We start from the raw sequence: 20,367 nt of genomic DNA, 5'->3' as shown, positions 1-20,367 counted from the left end.
TTAATTAAAAAATAATAATTATGTGGATGATGCTCGTTACTTAAGTCACTATTGTTAATCGAGACGAAGATAAATCAATAAATAAATAAATAAATAAATAAATAATTAATTAATTAAGGAGTCAAAAGAGTTAGATTATTTGGCATTGTCACCCAACCATACTTTTATTTTTTATTTTAAATATTTAACTGTCCTCGTCAATTAAAAAAAAATTAAGAGATTAAAAAAAAGAAAGATAAAAAGACGAAAGGGACATTACAATTTTTTAATAAGATGGTTGAATTATTAAAAGCTCAAATTAATTTAATTAGTCGTTTAAATATTTTATATTCTTAAATACCGGAGAACTTTATAATTTTAAGCTTATACCTTATAAAGATTGTAACGTCCTAGATCCACCGTTAGCAGATACTGTCATCTTTAGGCTTCCCTTCAAGGCTTTTAAAACGCGTCTGTTAGGGGAAGGTTTCCACACCCTTATGAATGATGGTTTGTTCTCTTCACTAAGACATCACAATAATAGTATCAGAGTTAGGTTCCGGACGATGTGCCAGCTTTCTCGCTGTTTCCCAAAGGGGTAGACAAGAGGCGGTGTGCTAGTAAGGACGCTTGGGCCCCAAAGGGGGGTAGATTTGGGGCGGTCGCTCATCGATTGGAGGAAGGAAAGAGTGTCAGTGAGAACGTTGGGCTTCGAAGGGGGTGGATTGTGATGTCCCACATTGGTTGGGGAGAAGAACAAACCACCATTTATAAGAGTGTGGAAAACTTTCTCTAACAAGACGCGTTTTAAAGGCTTGAGGGGAAGTCCAAAAGGAAAAGCCCAAAGAGAACAATATGGTGGATCTGGGGCCTTACAAAGATTGTGAGGACTGTCGAGAAGATCCTCACTAGAACCTCATGCCTTATTTGGGAGGACTCCCGAGATGGTAGATCTGGGGCGTTACAAAGATTGTGAGAACTGTCGAGAAGATCTTCACTAGAACCTCATGCCTTATAAAGATTGGGAGGACTCCCGAGATGACCCTCATTGAAACTTCGTACCTAGCAAAGACCGTGAATTTTTGTTTTTTACGTGGACCTCAAGAAAAAAAAAAAAAAAAACAAAATAAAGGAAATTATTTAATTAAAATAATTAAGTATTTAGTTGTAAAAATTGTAGCTATTTAATTTATTGGGTGGAGGAGATAATGTAAAACAAAGGAGTGAAAGCTTCCAAACAACCATCCTATCTGGCCATTTGCCTGACAGCCCAATCCTCATTTGACTTTTTCTTTATTTTTTTAAAATAATAATAATTATTATTATAATAATTATTATTATATAAATTAAGACAAAAGTGAATCTATTTATTAAAATTTTATTTTAAAATTGCATAACTATCACAAGACTATAAGATTTCATTAATTGCAATATTAACGTAAATTATAAATAAATTTTGTAATTAAATACATAATAAGAGGGATTATTTATATTATTATAAATATATATTTTTATTTACTTTTTTAGCAATAAAAAAATTAATTTATTGTTTTTTTTTTAATTATTTTAAATAAAATCAAACTAAAATAACTCTAAACCATAATAAATGAATTTTTTTAATTTATTAGATATTGATATTTACATTTTATTATATACTAACTAAACGGCTTAATAAATATTATATTAAAAGTTTATGATTTATTATATATTTAAAAAAAAAATTAAAGTAAGGATAATATTGTAATTTTATTAAATAATATATTTTTAATATTAAAAGAAAATAAAAGAAAAATTAAAATTGATACCCGCTCTTTTACTTTTTAGTCCATCTCTCTCTACTCTCGACGCGCTCTCTCTCTCTCTCTCTCCTCCATGGCTCACCTCTTCAGAGACCTCACTCTGGGCAATTCGAAGAGGGAGTCCACTCCACCGCCGCCGTCTCCGCCGCCGTCAATTATTCCCGTCCGTCCTGTCATTGCCGCTGCTGATCTTCCTTCTCCATTTGGCCAACTGGCTTCTCAACTCACCGATTCCGATCTCCGCCTTACCGCTTTTGAGATCTTCGTCGCCGTTTGTCGGACGTCTTCTGGTAAGCATCTTACGTATGCGTCTTCAGCTAACCAGCATGCAGAGTCTTTTAATCATCAACACTCTCCGAGCTCCCCTGGATTGCAGCGATCTCTCACTTCCACAGCTGCCTCCAAGGTTAAGAAGGCATTGGGCCTCAAATCTCCAGGTTCTGGTTCTAAAAAGAGTCCTGGCTCTGGCTCCAGTCAGGGAAAGTCTCGGCGGCCTTTGACTGTTGGCGAGTTGATGAGGATCCAAATGGGGGTTTCTGAGACTGTCGATTCCAGAGTCCGAAGAGCGCTCCTTAGAATTTCTGCTGGCCAGGTTTTTGTCCAATTTTCTAGTTTCATGTCAAATTCGATTAGTTTTGATCATCTTGTCCATATGTTTTCAGTTTTTATGGCTGGGCGTAAGGTATGCTGGTATTGGAGGAGTCCATTGTTTTCTCTATCTTTTTCTTATTCCTTTTTGTTCCATTTTTTGTGATTGCGATGCTGAATTTCGTGTAGCTCTTCCAATTTTTTATCTTTTGCGTCATGCTCGATTCAGCATGGCAGACCCAATGTAAGTGGCGATGATGATGATTTACACGTTGAAAATTGATACTAAAATGCTGGATCGGTGTTGCTGGATTACCTCGAAATTTGTGAATTATCACGATTTTAGCTCTTGCAATAATTGAAAACAGCATCTTCATCCAATTTGAAGCATGATGTGTTTCATTGGAATGCCTACTTAATTTTTGTCTATTTCTGATCTATATGTTGTTGAACTTTTACAGGTTGGAAGAAGAATTGAGTCAGTTGTAGTTCCTCTAGAACTATTGCAGCAGCTCAAGGCTACAGATTTTACAGATCATCAAGAGTATGAAGCTTGGCAAAAACGAACTTTGAAAGTTTTAGAAGCCGGTCTCCTCTTGCATCCTAAAATCCCCGTTGATAAGTCGAACGCTACAGGACAGCGGCTAAAACAAATAATTCATGCAGCATTAGATAGGCCCATAGAAACTGGAAAAAATAATGAGCCTATGCAAGTTCTTCGTAATGCTGTGATGTCTCTTGCTTCCAGAACATTGGATGGATCACTAAACGAGGTATGCCACTGGGCAGATGGGATGCCACTGAATCTCCGACTTTATGAGATACTTCTCGAGGCCTGCTTTGATGCACACTATGAGACATCGATTATTGAAGAAATTGATGAGCTCATGGAGCATATTAAGAAGACTTGGGGAATTCTTGGGTTGAACCAAATGTTGCATAATCTTTGTTTTACCTGGGTTTTATTTCACCGTTTTGTTGCTACTGGTCAAGCTGAACTGGATTTGCTTTATGGTGCTGAAAGTCAGCTAGCAGAAGTTGCTAAAGATGCAAAGACCTCAAAAGATTCCGAGTATGCCAAGGTCTTGAGTTCTACATTGAGCTCAATTCTAGGTTGGGCAGAGAAGAGGCTTCTTGCTTATCATGATACGTTTGATTCTGGGAATATTGAAACCATGCAAGGTATTGTATCTTTGGGGGTATCAGCAGCTCGAATTTTAGTTGAAGATGTATCAAATGAGTATCGTAGGAGGAGGAAAGGCGAGGTTGATGTTGCACGCAGCAGGATTGACACTTACATTAGATCATCTCTGCGCACTGCTTTTGCTCAGGCAAGTCATTACCTGCTCCAACATTCTCTTTAAAGTTATAAGTGATGAGATACATAATACGTTATACTGTCATACAATGTTGTGTCGATGACCTTTGTGACAGTAGAATTGACCTTTCATAATACAATAATCAAAGGATGGGAAGAGGCTGATGTTATCTGGTGTAGGCATCAAACATCCATTGCACAATACTTTTGTGACATGGAAATTGCTGAAAATTAATGAAGAGAGACGGAGATCTTTCTTCTCTTTTTTGATTGCTGATTCATTTTATCAAGTTGGACGACCTTTATAATGTCCACAGTTTTTTAGTGCATGCGAAGCACCGTGGCACCTTGCCTCATCCTGTATAGAATGCACGGCAGCTAGGTGTGCCTTTTGGCACTGTGGTGCACGCCGTGCATCCTTTATAAATTTTTATTACTAAGAAAGAAAAATGGAGTGTCAATTTATGCATACAATCTCTAAGATAAAACCCTCTATTTTTTCTCTGTCCATGCTTCATAATATATATTCTTTTTCATATACTAAATATTTATCATGTTTTCTATATATGTCTTACCTCCCTAAACCCCACAAATTTTCCCCGCCTCATGCTTGAGCTCTAGATAGCCATTTTGCCTTAAGGACATCCTATGCTTTTAAAAACACTGATTCCATCTATCTTAAAGATTTGGTATATCTATCGGAAGCCTGCAGCATCCTTTGATTGTGGCAAACTTTCTCATGTCAAGTCTGTTGAATTTTGATATATATATATATTTTTATCAAGCAGAAAATGGAGAAGGCAGATTCAAGCAGGAGAGCATCAAAAAACCTGCCTAATTCTCTTCCCCTCCTTGCCATTCTTGCAAAGGATGTTGGTGATCTTGCAGTCAATGAGAAGGACGTTTTCAGTCCGATACTAAAAAAATGGCATCCATTTTCCGCAGGAGTGGCAGTGGCCACCCTTCATGCTTGTTATGGAAATGAACTGAAGCAATTCGTCTCGGGTATTGGAGAGTTAACACCAGATGCTATACAAGTGCTTAGAGCTGCTGATAAGCTTGAGAAAAATCTTGTGCAAATAGCAGTAGAAGATTCAGTGGACAGTGATGATGGTGGCAAGGCAATAATTCGTGAGATGCCTCCTTATGAGGCTGATTCTGCAATCGCCAATCTCGTTAAATCGTGGATGAAAACAAGATTGGACAGAATGAAGGAATGGGTGGACCGAAATTTGCAACAAGAGGTGTGTCCTATAATTTGCATGTGTTATTATAGTATGTTGTTATTTTCCCTGTCAAAGGCACTTTACGAAATAAGTTGCATGCTGATATCACGTCGAGGGATTTCTTTTTCTCATCATTCCGTTACTGCCATACTTCTATAGCTTTATCTCCTCTCACTTGCTCTATTTTATGATTTACTTGTTTATGACATGTCAATAGCTGCAGCAGCTTGTTTCTCAAATTGAAATATATTACCAAGTGATGCTTTGCTATTTTCATTTTCTTGGATCCTCCCCCATACACGGTCTAGCATTAGGTTATAATTAAAATGATGAAGGTATTGGTTTTCTTATTTGTGGGTTCAAGACAGTCTTAATTCTCAAAAAGCGTTTAGCAATCGGACTTGCTTACTCCGACTAGTTGCTTCTGTTAATGATTGTTTAACGTGGCTTGCTTCAATAATTCCTTGCATGGCTATGGACTGGTTGCTAAAAGGGTTTCCAAGTACTACAATGTTAGTCTTTTTCCTTTATATTGATTTTTTCTGTTCTATGGATGAAATTTGTCTTACTATATTCATGGGTGCTTGCTTGTGCTAGCTTTTCTTCTTCTTTTAAAAATAAATTTTGTTATCTTATTCTTATTGACCGAGTAATTTTGATTCTTTACTATGATTCAAGACATGGAATCCAAAAGAAAATCAAGGATTTGCCCCATCTGCTGTTGAGGTTCTGCGAATAATAGATGAAATATTGGATGCATACTTTCAGCTGCCGATACCAATGCATCCTGCTTTACTTCCTGATTTGATAGCTGGTCTTGATAGATGTCTTCAGTACTACATAACGAAAGCAAGATCTGGCTGTGGTATCTTCTCCTGACATTAATTTACTTCCATGAGTTGATATTATCTGTTATAAACTTCTCTATTTTCTTTATCTTTAGGATCACGAAGTACATATATTCCGACTATGCCAGCATTGACTAGATGTACCATCGGATCGAAGTTCCAAGGATTTGGGAGGAAGAAAGAAAAATTACCAAATTCTCAGAGGAAAAATGCCCAGGTTGCAACATTGAATGGGGATAATTCATTTGGGATGCCTCAGATCTGTGTTCGTATAAACACATTCCATCGAATTCGAGGTGAGTTGGAGGTCATGGAGAAAAGAATAATCACTCATCTGAGGAATTCTGAATCTGCTCATGTAGAAGATTTTTCTAATGGTTTGGGGAAGAAATTCGAACTCTCACCTGCTGCTTGTGTGGAAGGAGTTCAGCAACTCAGTGAGGCAGTTGCTTACAAAGTCATTTTCCAAGATTTAAGCCATGTTTTATGGGATGCTCTGTATGTAGGGGAGCCCTCATCTTCTAGGATTGCTCCTTTTCTTCAGGAGCTCGAGCGCCACTTGCTCATCATCTCAGACACTGTGCACGAAAGAGTTCGAACAAGGATTGTTACAGACATAATGAAAGCTTCTTTTGACGGTTTCTTACTAGTTTTGCTTGCTGGGGGCCCTTCTCGTGCCTTTTCTCGACAAGACTCCCAAATAATTGAGGACGATTTCAAATTGCTCAAAGATGTATTTTGGGCGAATGGGGACGGTTTGCCATCGGAGTTGATCGATAAGTTCTCAACCACATTAAGATGCATCCTTCCTCTTATGAGAATGGATACAGAAAGTATCATAGAGCAGTTCAAACGCACGACAGTAGAGACATTCGGATCTTCTGCGAAATCCAGGCTTCCATTACCACCTACATCTGGGCAATGGAATCCAACTGAACCAAACACTCTTCTACGCGTTCTTTGCTACCGAAATGACGATGCAGCTTCAAAGTTCCTCAAGAAAACTTACAATTTGCCCAAGAAGTTGTAATAGAAAGGTGAATGACAGAGATTAATGCTTGGCCAGAAATGGCGATCCTTCTGCAGGATCCCAATGAAGAAGATGGCAACAGAAAAGCATTCTAAAGGATCAGTACCATCTTGTACTGCTGTTTAAGGGGCTACAGAAGAACTGGGAGAGGACTGAGCAAGATTGGCAAGAAGGTTAGATTGATATTTATTCACAATTCAATTGCTCCACATGAATATATTAGGTCTCATCATTTATAGTGCAGCTTTTGTTTACAAGGTTCTATGTTTTGGGGGCCTTTGGCCATATCTTTATTCATTTTTTTCCCTTTTTTTTGTTCCCCATTTTGTTAATCGTATACGATGATGCCATAGGAGGTACAATCATTATCATTGTTATTCACGAGCGCTATTCTGGTATTTAGTGTGTAATATATATATATATATAGCACCCATTTCTTTATTGCAATGGAAATCTTTTCTTATTTCTTTATAGGACATTATTAGTCCATTGTTTGCCAATATACCTTCTTTTAAACTTTATATAGGTTATATATGTTGGATGATGAAAGTTCCACGTCAACTAATTTAAGGAATGATCCTGGGTTTAGAATTAAGGAATACTCTCCATTGGTATGAGGCAATTTGAGGAAGTTCAAAGCAAAGCCATAAGAGCTTATGCTCAAAGGAACAATATCATACCATTGTGGAGAGTTGTGTTTGTCTAACAATACATTCTATTAATATTAGATTAGTATTAGTTAGTGATCTTGGCTCAATTCTTCTGTGATGAACTATTGGCACCAATCCTCTATTTTGTCTCTGTGATGAACTATTGGCACCAATCCTCCATTATGTCTCTCTAGGCACGACTCCTCCATTTTGTCTTTGTGGATTGAGGAGAAAGGGAGAAGCAAGGAGGTCAAGCTCTTTCGAATAAGTCAACCCCTTTCAAATAGGTCAACCTCTTTTGAATATACATGGAGTTTGGCAATGCAATGTAGTTGGACTCTCATGTCAAAAAATGCTAAATTATTATAAGTTGTAAAGATATTGAAACAATAGTATCCTTTGCAAATTCGTATTTTTAGAAAAATGCTAAATTAATTAATAATCTATTAGACACAAAATTGATAATTCAAATCGGGAACCCAAGTAGACCATTTTTTCTGTTTACGTGTTCCTCCTATGCACAAGCATTTATAAATAAACTACCCTGTGACCAACTATAAGTGTTGCATAATATGGCATTAGATGATCTTCATGTCCCATGAACCTCCCATAACAAGATTACACTTCCGTACTAGACAAATAAAAGCCGCAACAGTAGCCAAGAGATGGATGCACAGTTCACCTCAAGTGATTGGTCTAAAAAGGAAGCGAAACCCTCGACATGTCGATGAGCAACTATACCATCATAATTTTGTTCATGGTGACAGATAGGTGCAACCATCTGGAGAATGGGATCGACCATTGGCTCGGTTATAGTCCACATCATCCTCACCCCTCCAAAAAAGCACGTCCTAGATTTTTTGCAAGAGCCAACCTGATGGAGCTCAATGCCAGAGGTGACAAGTCAGATTCAACGAAGTCTGGTCGCAGCCTTGCCATTGACAGCTCTTGTAGTTTGTTCAACAAAAGGTTGGTTTGCTCAACGTTTAGTAGAGGACCTTCGTGCCAATCAATAAGCTTCAACTGCAGAGAGGTCAAGTTGTCATTCTATAATTGCAACTACATATCAGTTCAACAACATGCAAAAATATAATAATATAACTACCGAGTCATTAAGAATTGGCAGCCAAAAGCGCTGAGGTGTTGAAGGGTTCTTCATAAGCTGCAGAATCAAATAATATTGATCACTAAAAGAGGTCCAATTGATAGCAGATAAAATGTAATGGGATTAGATAGGGAAAATCTCCAGTATTGTTTTTCTAATTAGAACCAATAAAGGCCTCAAAGTGCTTGATGTTTCATTAGGCAATAAATTCACCCAATTAATCTCTAAAAATGTGAAACTGATTTTGAACACTTCAAAGCTTGCCATGTGCTTTTGTAAGGGAAAGTTAAGTAATACCGCAATGAGAGAGTCTACTGCAGACTGTACAACGCCTGTAGTTTTCCCCTTATGATGAACTTGATGAAGTGATTTTTTGAAATCCCTGTACCTATTCATCCACCAAAGGTTAGATAGGAGAGAATAAATTGAAAGAAAAGCAAGGGAATGAAGCATACTTGTGGAGAAACTCAAGGCCTCCAGTATTCTTAGATTCAGAACCCAATAATTCGATTAATCCTTCCCATTGCTGCAAAATTGATAAATGGCGAATATGAATGTGACTGATTGCACAAATATGGGACGCTTTTCACAAGTGATACATCAATAAAGGAATTTTAATGAGCAATGCCAGAATATGATACCATAGAGATGAAAAATAACCAGACATTTATGTAACAAATCCAATTTTGGAAGAGCTGGAATTCAACACATGGGTTCTCCAAATTAAAAATCTCAAAGCATCCTGGTTTTAAGAGTGTGTTTTGCATGCCTTTTAAGGTACTTAAGATGACTAAAGATGCTTTTCTCAAAATTTATGGCATTTGGTTAAAATATTTGGAGTGATTTTACCAATTAAAAGCACCTTTATAAAAAAAAAAATTATAATCAAAAGTTGGTTAGAAAATTTCAAAAAAAAAAAAGAAAGAAAGAAAAAGCATTTAAATAATGATTTCCCAAACATGCTTATTACAGCAAGTGCTTCACACACACATACATACACACACAAAAAAAAGACACTTTTCTCAAAAGTCAAAAAACATTGACTTGTGATCTAAGAAGCATTGATACAAATACATGACACATATAATGTCACGTTATTTTTATTTTAAATCTAGGATGCAAGACACATTTTATAAAATGTATATCATTTTGGTACAAGAAGGAAATTCAAAGTCTATGTTGATGTATTTATACACTTGACAAATGAGTTTGATGTATTTCTGTAACAAGTATTTGATATGAGTCTAACAAATATTAAATCTATATTAACACTGTACAACTAGTATCTAACATGTCTATTGTGCTAACAAGTGTTAAATTAGTGTCTACGTGCATACACGAACACACTAGCCAAACTAAAGTGTTTGCTTCTTAGTTTGAGATTATGGAATGCTGGAATTAGAGATTTATATTACCTTGAAACTTTCATCAGATATGGACTTTCCAACTGAATCAAACAATTGCAGGGCAATCTTGTTAAGACGAACTTCATCCCTAGCTTTCCGAAGCCAAAAAACCCCACACCCTTTCCTACCATGCTTCCAGTGGTAAACTCCGGCAATCTGAACATTAGAATTCCTTTTTTGAGTGTTCGTGCATGTAAATAAAACATGAACTCCTAGAATACTTGTGTCCATTACAAGATTCGCCTAGTTGTAGGCAATTGAAAAGTAATAAATTAAACTGAAACATACCTTCATAATGTTCGAACTAAGATCGTCAAGTTCATATAATCGACATATCTCTAAATTCTACAAGGAGANTCCGGCAATCTGAACATTAGAATTCCTTTTTTGAGTGTTCGTGCATGTAAATAAAACATGAACTCCTAGAATACTTGTGTCCATTACAAGATTCGCCTAGTTGTAGGCAATTGAAAAGTAATAAATTAAACTGAAACATACCTTCATAATGTTCGAACTAAGATCGTCAAGTTCATATAATCGACATATCTCTAAATTCTACAAGGAGAAACAAATCATGTTAAAATTCACCTTCAAAAGATAAACCCAGATCAAGTAGAAACTCCAGAAGCTCCAACAAATATAGAATTTTGCAGTAAAACGTATATCAATCACCTTAAGTAGCATCCCATTATGTTGAACAGGTTGATTGTATAACAACGTTTCTAAAAATCCAATTCCCTGCTTTGCGCACGATGTCAAGTAAATTGGAGCTATCTAAGACACAAAAGTGTAAAAAACATAAGGATTAGTTGATGTCATGAGGGAAGAATTTTCATCACCTTGTACAAATAAATATATATAAACAAAGAGCTTGAACAAGACGAGTCGTCAAGAATCTACTTCAAACAGCAAAAAATGCCTGAATGAACTTCTTTCTCCCTCCTCATTTTTAACCTGGGACCTACTTAAACTTTGTGAATGTTTGTCCCCCAACTAAAGGAACATTACTTGAATAAGAAAAAATGAACCATGTAAAACCGTACATCTCAATAAACAATCTACATATGAATAGAACTAGAACTATTCAGGATATCCTTCTTTGAATCTTTTAGACAAACCCATCACAAAAAAAAAAAAAAAAAAANAAAAAAAAAAAAAAAAAAAAAAAAAAAAAAAAAAAAAAAAAAAAAAAAAAAAAAAAAAGTCGATTACAGAAACACAAACCTGCCAAGTAAATGCATGTGAACAGAGAACTTGGGCATACACAAGCCGATGAAGCTCCTCTATGCTAATTCCCCCAAGATCATAGAGCTCCTCATGTAGAAGAACTTCTACTTGATCACTCTCTTCCGTCAACAATTCCATGGCATGTGTAACCATCCTATCAATAGACAGTACTAACAAGCTTTAAACACTGATGCATTAATGCATATCAAAGGTATAGGCACCAAAGATAAGGCTACTGTAGCTCACCAGGGGCCAAATCCTCTCGAACACTCCGCTAAAACAACCTGAGCCATGACAGAGAATCCCCTTGAGTCAAGAATAGAAAATCAGAACACATATATTCCACATTCCTTACCTCTGTACTTTCTCCGAGAATTCCAATCATTAGCCTCATCAAGCGATCAGTATTAGATGCTTTTTTCAACTGCATACATCTTTCTGCCAGGTTGTACATGCTTTCTAGACCCTGACTAAACCGAATAAGATATTAGCCTCTTACAGGGAAATGTGCAGGATGCAGAAACTCTGTTAGATTGTTCTAAAGTGGGCAACTGAAAATTAGTAGAACTCTTGTATCATGCAGGTGAACATTACCATCGTGAATGGTCTAACATACAAAAGCTGAGAGATATACAGCTCCATCCAGTTGCAGGTTGCACCACTGAGGCTCTCAACATTTCCTAGAATGATCTGAAGCATATTCCGCAAACCTTCCCTTGTCTGAACATGAGCACAGTGAACCCAAAACGCACTACCGTCCAACTTGGTTATTTGCGATCGCCATTTTTCCCATGCCTATTGAACAACATGAATAATCTATACCTTGTATCAAGATTTTTCACAACATGATGTGCAAAATTTTAAACTTAATTCAACATGGTTATTTGCAACCGCCATTTTTGTCATGCCTATAGAACAACCTCTATACCTTGTATCAAGGTTTTTCACATGATGTGCAAAATTTTAAACTCAATTCAACATACCTTCGTAAAATCAGGCTTGGTTTTGAAGCATTCACCAAGTCTACCAGAATCCAACTCAGGGCGCATGCGTGGCATTTTTGAAACTAGAAGAGCCACTGCCTCTACCAGTCCATTCTCTGTCTGTCATCCATTACGTATCAGATGAAGTTATAAAAAGACATTTCTATTGCCACTACATTACTATAAATTTTAGAGATACACAACTGACAAATACAAGAAAACTGACATCACCTGTATAAGGAACAAAAACCACTCATTCTAAACATCGAGAGATCAGTACATCCATCACCGAGGAACATATACTCTCCTTGTTTTTTAATTTATGTCATATCAAAATCTTTAGGAACACTCTTTCCATCAGAAAAATCCATTCAAACAAGGAAATTTTTAATAAATTCCTCTCATATTTAACTCATCAATTACATTCCTATAAGGAAATATGGTCATAATCTTAACTCCCACTTCATAGAATGTTTCACTTGTCAAGGAAGCCTCCCTCAAAATTTTCTACTATCGTTGAATTTCTTTCATAAGACAAATTGTTCAATGTCTAATTTGCATTTTTTTTACGACTATGTGGACTATACCCCATTCACCAACATTTGTAACCACTAAACTGTTTGCTCAGTAAAAACTTCATTCTTTATAAGTTCCTTCCCCAGTGAAGTGTTATGGGCTAACTCTTATTTTAAGGAAAATCATATAGTAAGTTCTTGTGATAGTACAAAAATGCATATGAAGATGTAACAGCAACTCTTAGATCAAAAAGTTCACACATCATATTTAGGGTTCTTTTGCAATTTATGGGCAACAGAAAATTTCTAACAAACCTCCCGATTGCTAAGCTGATCGAGCTGATAAGATCCATGTAGGCGCAACATTTTCACCTGCAAGCAGAACCAGCATTACCACTTTTTAAATCATTGTGTGATGTGTGATGTCATATGCTGGTTAATAGGTATAAAGAATGGAACACTAAGTGAATATCCTATATCCACTTACAACAATCTCTTGCCAACCAACTGCTAATGCTGATGAAATGACATCCCAATAACTTGGATTATCCTCAACTACCTTGACATAAAAAAAATTAAAAAAAGAAAAAATATCATAGTTAATGATCACCAATGACCAAAAAGAACAATGGATGCTAACATTTGCAAATATCAAGTAACAAATCCAATTGCATGGTAAGGAAACAATAACAATAAATCATACAAGGCAAACTTCACCAAAAGGACTATTTACAAAGTCTATTAAGGCAGGAGATATGATATAAAAAACCACTCTCTCAATTCTACTTTCTTGCAATGAAAAGATGTTGCGTTCACCTTCACCAGCTACAAATCAGAGAGTAGCAAGCCTTCTCACAGAAAAATGACAAAGAACAACTACTACCAATCAGAAATACTGTATAGCAGAAAAAGGTACACTAGAACTAAGATAAAGCTTGTTTTGGCCTGATAGGTTATTATGGCCTAGGAGGTTGGTTAGGTATTGAGATGAGAGAACTGGGGGGGGGAGGCCTTTCACTCGTANTCACCAATGACCAAAAAGAACAATGGATGCTAACATTTGCAAGTGGGAACAAAAGTCTAAAAACTATAAGAAACACATAGGTAACTAAAATGAATGAACGAAAAATGATGGAACCAAATGTGGGGAACCTGTAAGTCGTCAAGTTCTTTTTGAAAATTGACAAGTTTTGAATGGATAGTTGATTGTGTAGTTGAGAGGACGCTATCATATTCCTGCAATGACAAGACAAGTATGAACTATCAACAGATAATTATTACCATTAGTGGGACTTTTCCAATATAAATTCTTAAAGAAAAGAATGAAAAAGAAGGGAAGATCAATACAGCTAACCAATCAACAAGGCGTTCATTAAGCCACCAATGAGACTGCTTGTCTGCATAAAACACATCCATCAGCTCCCAAGCAGCTTTCAAACATGTAGGCTCCTCGACTTTCTATAGAGATTCTTAAAATATCAATAACAAGATTACTTATGGCATAAGAAATAAAGGTTTAGCAACATTAACTCCGCGTCCACNCTCCTCGACTTTCTATAGAGATTCTTAAAATATCAATAACAAAATTACTTGTGGCATATGAAATAAAGGTTTAGCAACAGTAACTCCGCGTCCAGTGACAATCCTCAGTAAACTTAACGATATCCAAGCACTTCCAGGCATTATTACTGGAAAGAGCTACTAGAATTCAAAATTAATATGCGACTGCAGAAACATCAACTCACCTTCAAAATTTCCAGTGGATCCTCAATAGCCGAGCTAGGAAGTGCCTTCGGGTTACCAAGAATTGAACTCACGTCCTTGCTATACTCCGCTATGTATTCCCACCTGTTTTTAAACGAGTCCCTTCTAATTAGTAGAGGAATAACTCAACATGTATCAAAGAGGTTTGATAATAAAAAGCATTGCGTCCAATTCGATGTACACCAGAAAATCAGCAGAACTCCTTCAAAGTCCAATTCCCAGTGCAATAGACATTTCTTATAGAAATGGGAGTTTTCATACAGATAATGCAATCCAACAAATTAAATTATAAATTTCTAATTACCACCACATTCTTTAGCGCTTACCCATCCGGATTAAACTGTGACAAACCCATCGACATCTTCGACAAGCCCAAAACCATATTCTTCCGACTCTGAAGAAGAGCAAATGGGGAGACTGAACCGTACGCGATCCTCCGAAACTCCGCAGCACTAATTTCCGTATCTCCATTTCTGATCTTCACCTCCAAAACTTGCCCGCCAACTTCACCGTCATCAGAACCTGCAGAATTGTCGCCACACTGCTGCTTAAAAATGGAAACACGGAAGGAGTTGCCTCTGGCCCAGGAAATGGATAATCGAGCTATTGGAGGCTTAACTTCATGCCTGATAGGGTAGACCACTTCTCGGTCCACCGAAGAGGACAATACTAGAGCTCCGCTGGGAGAAGAATCAGAAACGGGGGCTGGCATTTCAGCAGCTTCAACTCAACAGAGTGTGAGTGAGCTCTGCTAGGGTTTTGGGAGCGAAGAAGAGAATTCGAAGAAGAGAATTCGAAGAAGGAAAAAGCCGGGAAAGTAAAACAGTTAGGTCTAATTAAGCCCTAACTTCGCGGTTCGGTGTAAATGACGAACCCCGATTTTTTCGGTCATATTGTATGTATATGTATGTATATATATGTATGCATATGTATGTACCATATATATGTATGTACCATATATATGTATGTACCATATATATGTATGCATATGTATGTTTGTATATATACACATACATATACATATATATACACATACATATACATACATATAGATGTATATATATGTATGTATATGTATGTATCTGTATATATGTATATGTATGTATATATGTATCTATATGTATGTATGTATATATATGTATATGTATATATATATGTATATGTATGTATATATATGTATTTATATGTATGTGTGTATATATGTATATGTATATGTATGTATCTGTATGTATGTATCTGTATGTATCTATATATATGTGTATATGTATCTACATATGTATATATATATATATGTATATAACTAGAATAAGTATTTACTATTTACGTGTGAAAATCAAAATAAAATAAGTTAAAATATAAACTTAAAATCACAGTATTATTATTATTTATTTATTATTATTATTATTATTTTTTTGGTAAAATAGAAATTCAAACCTCTAACTTTAAAATATAATATATCTTTTATGTTAGTTTAGTTATATTCGTGTTTGTCAAATTAATTTTTTTTAGCCCAACGTATACATAATTCGAGACATGATGTCTCTAATGACTTGAATCATTTCTTCAAAGCGTTTTATTAATCCTCACCGATAGACAGGACAACTTAAATAAGATGTCTCTATGCCTTGAATCCATTTCCTCGAACCCGTTTATTAATCCTTACCAACGAGTAGGACAACTCAAATAAGAAGTCTCTATGCCTTAAATTCATTTCCTCGAACCCTTTTATTAATCCTTACCGATAGATAAGACAACACAAATAAGTTGTCTCTGTGCCTAGAATTCATTTCCTCGAACCCTTTTATTAATCTTTACCGACAGATAGGACAACTCAAATAAGATGTCTCCATGCCTTGAATCCATTTCCTCGAACCCTTTCATTAATCCTCACCCGACAGATAGGACAGCTCAAATAAGATATTTCTATAGCTTGAATCTATTTCCTCGAAGCCTTTTATTAATCCATACGGACGGATACGACAGAGATTCCATGCCACCCCCATAATACTTTTCCTTCCAAAGTAAGGAATCTTCCATAACCACTTCAAACCTTCTCTTCTTTACCTTCAAAGTTACAATCATCTATATCAAATCTTCCAATACTTCTTCCAAATCTTCAAAAGAATATAAATTTACATTAAACATTTCAAGCATCCCAAACAGAAACCAAAGAAATACAACGTTTGTCGATAAGATCACGAACAAAATCGACAGTCCGACACATATATCTTCTAGATTGTTTCACAATCATACTGTAAAAGGGCAGGCTAGGCTATTATTCAGGGCTACAGCTTACGCTAAACAAAGTCACAATTTATTGTACAATGGTAATGATAATCATGACGGGCAAGTTCTTGCAGGTTGATACACATTATCTATCTTGAAAAGCAGAATAATTTGAAAGATGTTCAGATTTTGCATACCTGATGGCTCCTCTCGGCTTATAACACTAATTTTTAGACGTTGAAGATTGGAGAAACTCGTTCACAAGCTCCTGGACCCTTTTCTTCATGATCTTGTCTTTAATAGTTGCCAGCATGTGTTGGTAGACTGCCTCCATCCTTAGTAGATCTTTGCGATCTATCGACTCGAAAAGGCTTTCCCATTCCTTGGCAATGTCGAACGTACCAGAATTTTGCAATGAGAGTGGGATATCTCCTTCTTGGAACGGTTTTCCAAATATGGTGCCATGAAGAAAGCTTGCATACCGTTCCATAACAGACAGTTTCTCTAGCAGAACTTTGATTTCCTCCATAGCTATAAGCAATTTTTTGTTTTCTTCGGTTACTTCCTCGGTACTATCTTCTTTGACTTTATCTTCCGTGTTTTTTGTTTCTATTTCCTCTTGAGTGAAATCCTCGCCCGGTGGAGGCCACGACACGACGGTGGGAGTATAACAATCGACTGTCTTACCATTTCCAAGAACTCCACTTCTTCCTCGTCCCCATGACCATAACTTATATCCATTATGTGCAACAATGATAGTGTGAGCAGCCCCACAAGCAACCTGAACAGGATCCAAGAATTTTGGAGATTGAGACCCATTGCATAAGATGGATAGGGGAGAAATCGCATCGCCTGTGTCGGTCCCAGTGAAACTAGCATCAGGGCAAAGTCCAAGTCCCCTTTCCATTCCCCAGGACCATACATCTCCAGCTGATGAAACAACGCTCGTGTGAAAAAGGCCACAAGCGACTGAGATCAGAGATACAGATTGCGGCAATTCTTTTACAGGCTTAGGAAGCAATTCATTTTGGGTAGTTCCATGTCCAAGCTGCCCATTTTCCCCTATACCAAATGTCCAACATACACTTTCTAAAGTGTCACTTGGTCCCTTTCTGCGGCTAAGTAAAGCGGTATGGAATGCCCCGCACGCTACCTCATACACTGCCCAAGGGGATGCCTCGTTAAATGTCTCGATAAGTTGGGGACGTGCCCTGCCATCTCTATCTCCCAGGCCTAATTGGCCATGAGAATTATTTCCCCATGAGTAGCAAACTAAATCTTCATCTTTATTGTAGGTTGCCCCAACGCTAACCAGGGCCACGATATGCTCATTACCACAAGCAACCTTAACAACAGTATGGCCATGGAGCTCCGACACTGGAGAGGGAGTGAAGCTGCTAACATAAGATAAGCCAACTTTGTCCTCACCGTTTGGCTTTGGACAATTACCCCACATCCATAGGGCTCCGAGATCGTCGATTGCAAGAGAGACCAACCCCCCAGCTTTGACGTCACAAATCTGATATAGATGCAATGGAAAACTTAAAAGGAAGAAAACAAACAAACAAGCACAATTCGGATTCTATTCATCAAAACAATGAGAAAACTCATGACAGACCGTTTTTGACCCCTTATCCTTCGAGCCTGACTCGTCTGTCGAAGAATCTGGAGATTCCAACTCAAGAAACTGCTTCAGCAAGCACGGGGTAGCGGAATTTCCTCCATCAAATCCAAGTTGGCCATCTTTGTGATAGTCAAGGATGAAGAGAGGATAAAACTGTAAGAGGAAAAATGAGCACACTTGATAATTTATTGTAACAGCCCAGATCCACCGATAGCAGATATTGTCCTCTTTGGGCTTTTCCTTTAGGGCTTCCCCTCAAGGCTTTAAAACGCATCTGCTAGAGGAAGGTTTCCACACCCTTATAAATGGTGGTTTGTTCTCCACCCCAATCAATGTGGGACATCACATTTATGCACTACTAAATGCATGAGAACAATCCGGGTGAACCCATTTCAAAGGATACAGATGTTGTAACCCCAGCTCCAAACTGAACCATCATCTGCGAATAAATAGAGCGTGAGCACAACTAGACCCCCATTTATAAATCAGTACAGTAGCACTGGAACATAACGCTTTCAGCCTACTTTCTTCAAAATCACTAATCTTTTATTTTGATTTCTCTAAATATCTTGTTTTGGTTCCTCAACTTTCATAAGAAATTGTTTGTATGATATTTAACCAAAAAGATAAAAAAAACTTAGAAACCCCTTTCTTATATGATATGACTTGTGCATCAAATTCAAGTGCATAAATAACACACCGTTGTCAATTGCTCAGATCGGTAATACGACAATCATACCATTGGTACGAGGCCTTTTGGGGAAACAAAAAACAAAGCCATGAGAGCTTATGCTCAAAGTGGACAATATCATACTATTGCGAAGAGTCGTAGTTTCTAACACAAGATAGGTCAACGAAGGCATTTCTAGCTGCTGCATTGAGTTCTACAGCTGCCCACTCTATAAGTTCTTCAAATTTTGTCTCAGTTTCTACTTAAAATGCTTATTTTCTCAATCAATTAGCGTACGTCTAACTCCTTCAAAACTTTACAAGTGAGAGTTCTTCCTTTCTCTCGCATTTGAAACAAAACTCTCTAAACCATTAAACTGAATGAAAAATCAAACTGTTTCAGAACCTTTTCGTCGTCAAGGAACTAAAAATGATCAGATATGGAAAGAGCATGAATTCNAAACTGAATGAAAAATCAAACTGTTTCAGAACCTTTTCGTCGTCAAGGAACTAAAAATGATCAGATATTGAAAGAGCATGAATCCTGTGATGCTCATATTTTAGATTTAGAATTCATGTTTTCATTTACCCAAACAATTTCGCAACAGTTAAAGCAAAACAAGCTCTATCTGAAGATCGAATGCAGTATTTGAAATCCAAAAAGACAAACAATCACACTAACCAGCAAGAGCGAGGCTATGATAAGAACCAGCAGCAATCGCCACAACTTCGAGATTCGCTTCCTCAGAACCAAGCTTAACTCGTACAGGTAAAAGTTCGTCCGCTTCCGTCCCCGTCCCAAGCCGCCCAAACATTCCTCTTCCCCATGAATACACTCTCCCATCTCCTGCAATCCACAACACAGAACTCCGTCACAACTTCCGATTCTATATCAACTGAGAAACAATAGAGAAATGCACAAATCATAAAATCTCCCTACCAGTAAGAGCGAGAGTGTGAGCTTCACCAGCAGCAATAGCGACGACTTTAGCCGATATCTTACCGGAAGAAGCTCGAATCCCGGTCCCGGAATCCTCCATTGCGTAGCCTAGCACAAAACTCAGGCAACGAAAGCAGGGTAACAGAAAGAATCCAGACTTAGGAGTGCGCAACGGATCAAATTTGTCGGTGTGAGATTGATGAAAGCTGCTGCGCCTTTGTCTAAGATCGAAGATACTGATTACTATAGCTCAAATTCACCTCTGCAACTCCATTGAAGCTTCATTCAATTAATTATTGAACTCCACAAATTGATTGAAGAAGGAAACGGCGAGGATATCTCCAGAAACAAGGCTATCGCTTACTATTCAATCATTTAGGAAAATATCGATTTTTATTTTTTTAATATATTCCTAAAATATGGATGAAAAAATTAATACATTTAAAAAATATATTTAAAAAAATACCTTT

General features: G+C 36.9%; 3 protein-coding genes across 5 annotated transcripts; 1 reads left to right on the top strand and 2 right to left on the bottom strand.

The window, feature by feature from the left end:
- Positions 1-1,851: 1,851 nt before the first annotated feature.
- LOC111798457 lies at positions 1,852-7,251 on the top strand. Its single transcript, XM_023681614.1, has 5 exons — positions 1,852-2,370; positions 2,828-3,697; positions 4,473-4,928; positions 5,589-5,775; positions 5,854-7,251. Exons 1-5 carry the CDS (start codon positions 1,852-1,854, stop codon positions 6,786-6,788), a joined length of 2,967 nt encoding a protein of 988 aa, XP_023537382.1. The 3' UTR covers positions 6,789-7,251.
- Positions 7,252-7,896: 645 nt separating this feature from the next.
- LOC111798458 (nuclear pore complex protein NUP85) lies at positions 7,897-15,274 on the bottom strand. Its single transcript, XM_023681615.1, has 18 exons — positions 14,765-15,274; positions 14,420-14,522; positions 14,022-14,132; positions 13,827-13,910; positions 13,162-13,233; positions 12,990-13,046; positions 12,160-12,279; positions 11,771-11,971; positions 11,532-11,642; positions 11,423-11,460; positions 11,174-11,330; positions 10,622-10,723; positions 10,448-10,504; positions 9,959-10,105; positions 8,999-9,069; positions 8,841-8,931; positions 8,544-8,600; positions 7,897-8,461 (listed from the first exon to the last, which is right to left on the bottom strand). Exons 1-18 carry the CDS (start codon positions 15,148-15,150, stop codon positions 8,267-8,269), a joined length of 2,160 nt encoding a protein of 719 aa, XP_023537383.1. The 5' UTR covers positions 15,151-15,274; the 3' UTR covers positions 7,897-8,266.
- A 785-nt stretch (positions 15,275-16,059) lies between these two features.
- Positions 16,060-20,279, bottom strand: LOC111798459 (ultraviolet-B receptor UVR8). 3 transcript variants are annotated; one of them, XM_023681619.1, is made up of 6 exons: positions 19,898-20,279; positions 19,640-19,804; positions 18,692-18,727; positions 18,283-18,407; positions 16,862-18,183; positions 16,060-16,552 (listed from the first exon to the last, which is right to left on the bottom strand). In XM_023681619.1, exons 1-5 carry the CDS (start codon positions 19,995-19,997, stop codon positions 16,888-16,890), a joined length of 1,722 nt encoding a protein of 573 aa, XP_023537387.1. In that variant the 5' UTR covers positions 19,998-20,279; the 3' UTR covers positions 16,060-16,552; positions 16,862-16,887. The 3 variants fall into 3 exon arrangements, with proteins under 3 accessions (XP_023537387.1, XP_023537386.1, XP_023537385.1); XM_023681618.1 differs by having other exon boundaries at positions 16,060-16,502; XM_023681617.1 differs by lacking the exon at positions 16,060-16,552 and having other exon boundaries at positions 16,603-18,183.
- Positions 20,280-20,367: the final 88 nt, after the last annotated feature.

This window comes from Cucurbita pepo, chromosome LG07 (assembly GCF_002806865.2).
Source record: "Cucurbita pepo subsp. pepo cultivar mu-cu-16 chromosome LG07, ASM280686v2, whole genome shotgun sequence".
In the NCBI taxonomy this organism is placed as follows: domain Eukaryota; kingdom Viridiplantae; phylum Streptophyta; class Magnoliopsida; order Cucurbitales; family Cucurbitaceae; genus Cucurbita; species Cucurbita pepo.
Note: the sequence above shows the minus strand (reverse complement) of the source record. Positions and strands in the feature narration are given on the sequence as shown.

Excerpts from the sequence above, each read along its gene's own strand:
- LOC111798457 (XM_023681614.1), top strand. The coding sequence starts at position 1,852 with ATGGCTCACCTCTTCAGAGACCTCACTCTGGGCAATTCGAAGAGGGAG. Across the intron at positions 2,371-2,827 it reads TTAGAATTTCTGCTGGCCAG|GTTGGAAGAAGAATTGAGTC; the intron begins GTTTTTGTCCAA and ends GAACTTTTACAG. Across the intron at positions 5,776-5,853 it reads GAAAGCAAGATCTGGCTGTG|GATCACGAAGTACATATATT; the intron begins GTATCTTCTCCT and ends CTTTATCTTTAG.
- LOC111798458 (XM_023681615.1), bottom strand. The coding sequence starts at position 15,150 with ATGCCAGCCCCCGTTTCTGATTCTTCTCCCAGCGGAGCTCTAGTATTG. Across the intron at positions 11,461-11,531 it reads TTCTCGGAGAAAGTACAGAG|GTTGTTTTAGCGGAGTGTTC; the intron begins GTAAGGAATGTG and ends GTCATGGCTCAG. Across the intron at positions 8,462-8,543 it reads TGCCAATTCTTAATGACTCG|TTGAAGCTTATTGATTGGCA; the intron begins GTAGTTATATTA and ends ACCTCTCTGCAG.
- LOC111798459 (XM_023681619.1), bottom strand. The coding sequence starts at position 19,997 with ATGGAGGATTCCGGGACCGGGATTCGAGCTTCTTCCGGTAAGATATCG. Across the intron at positions 19,805-19,897 it reads TCACACTCTCGCTCTTACTG|GAGATGGGAGAGTGTATTCA; the intron begins GTAGGGAGATTT and ends TGTGGATTGCAG. Across the intron at positions 18,408-18,691 it reads GAGCTGGGGTTACAACATCT|ATGGCCAACTTGGATTTGAT; the intron begins GTATCCTTTGAA and ends ACTATCACAAAG.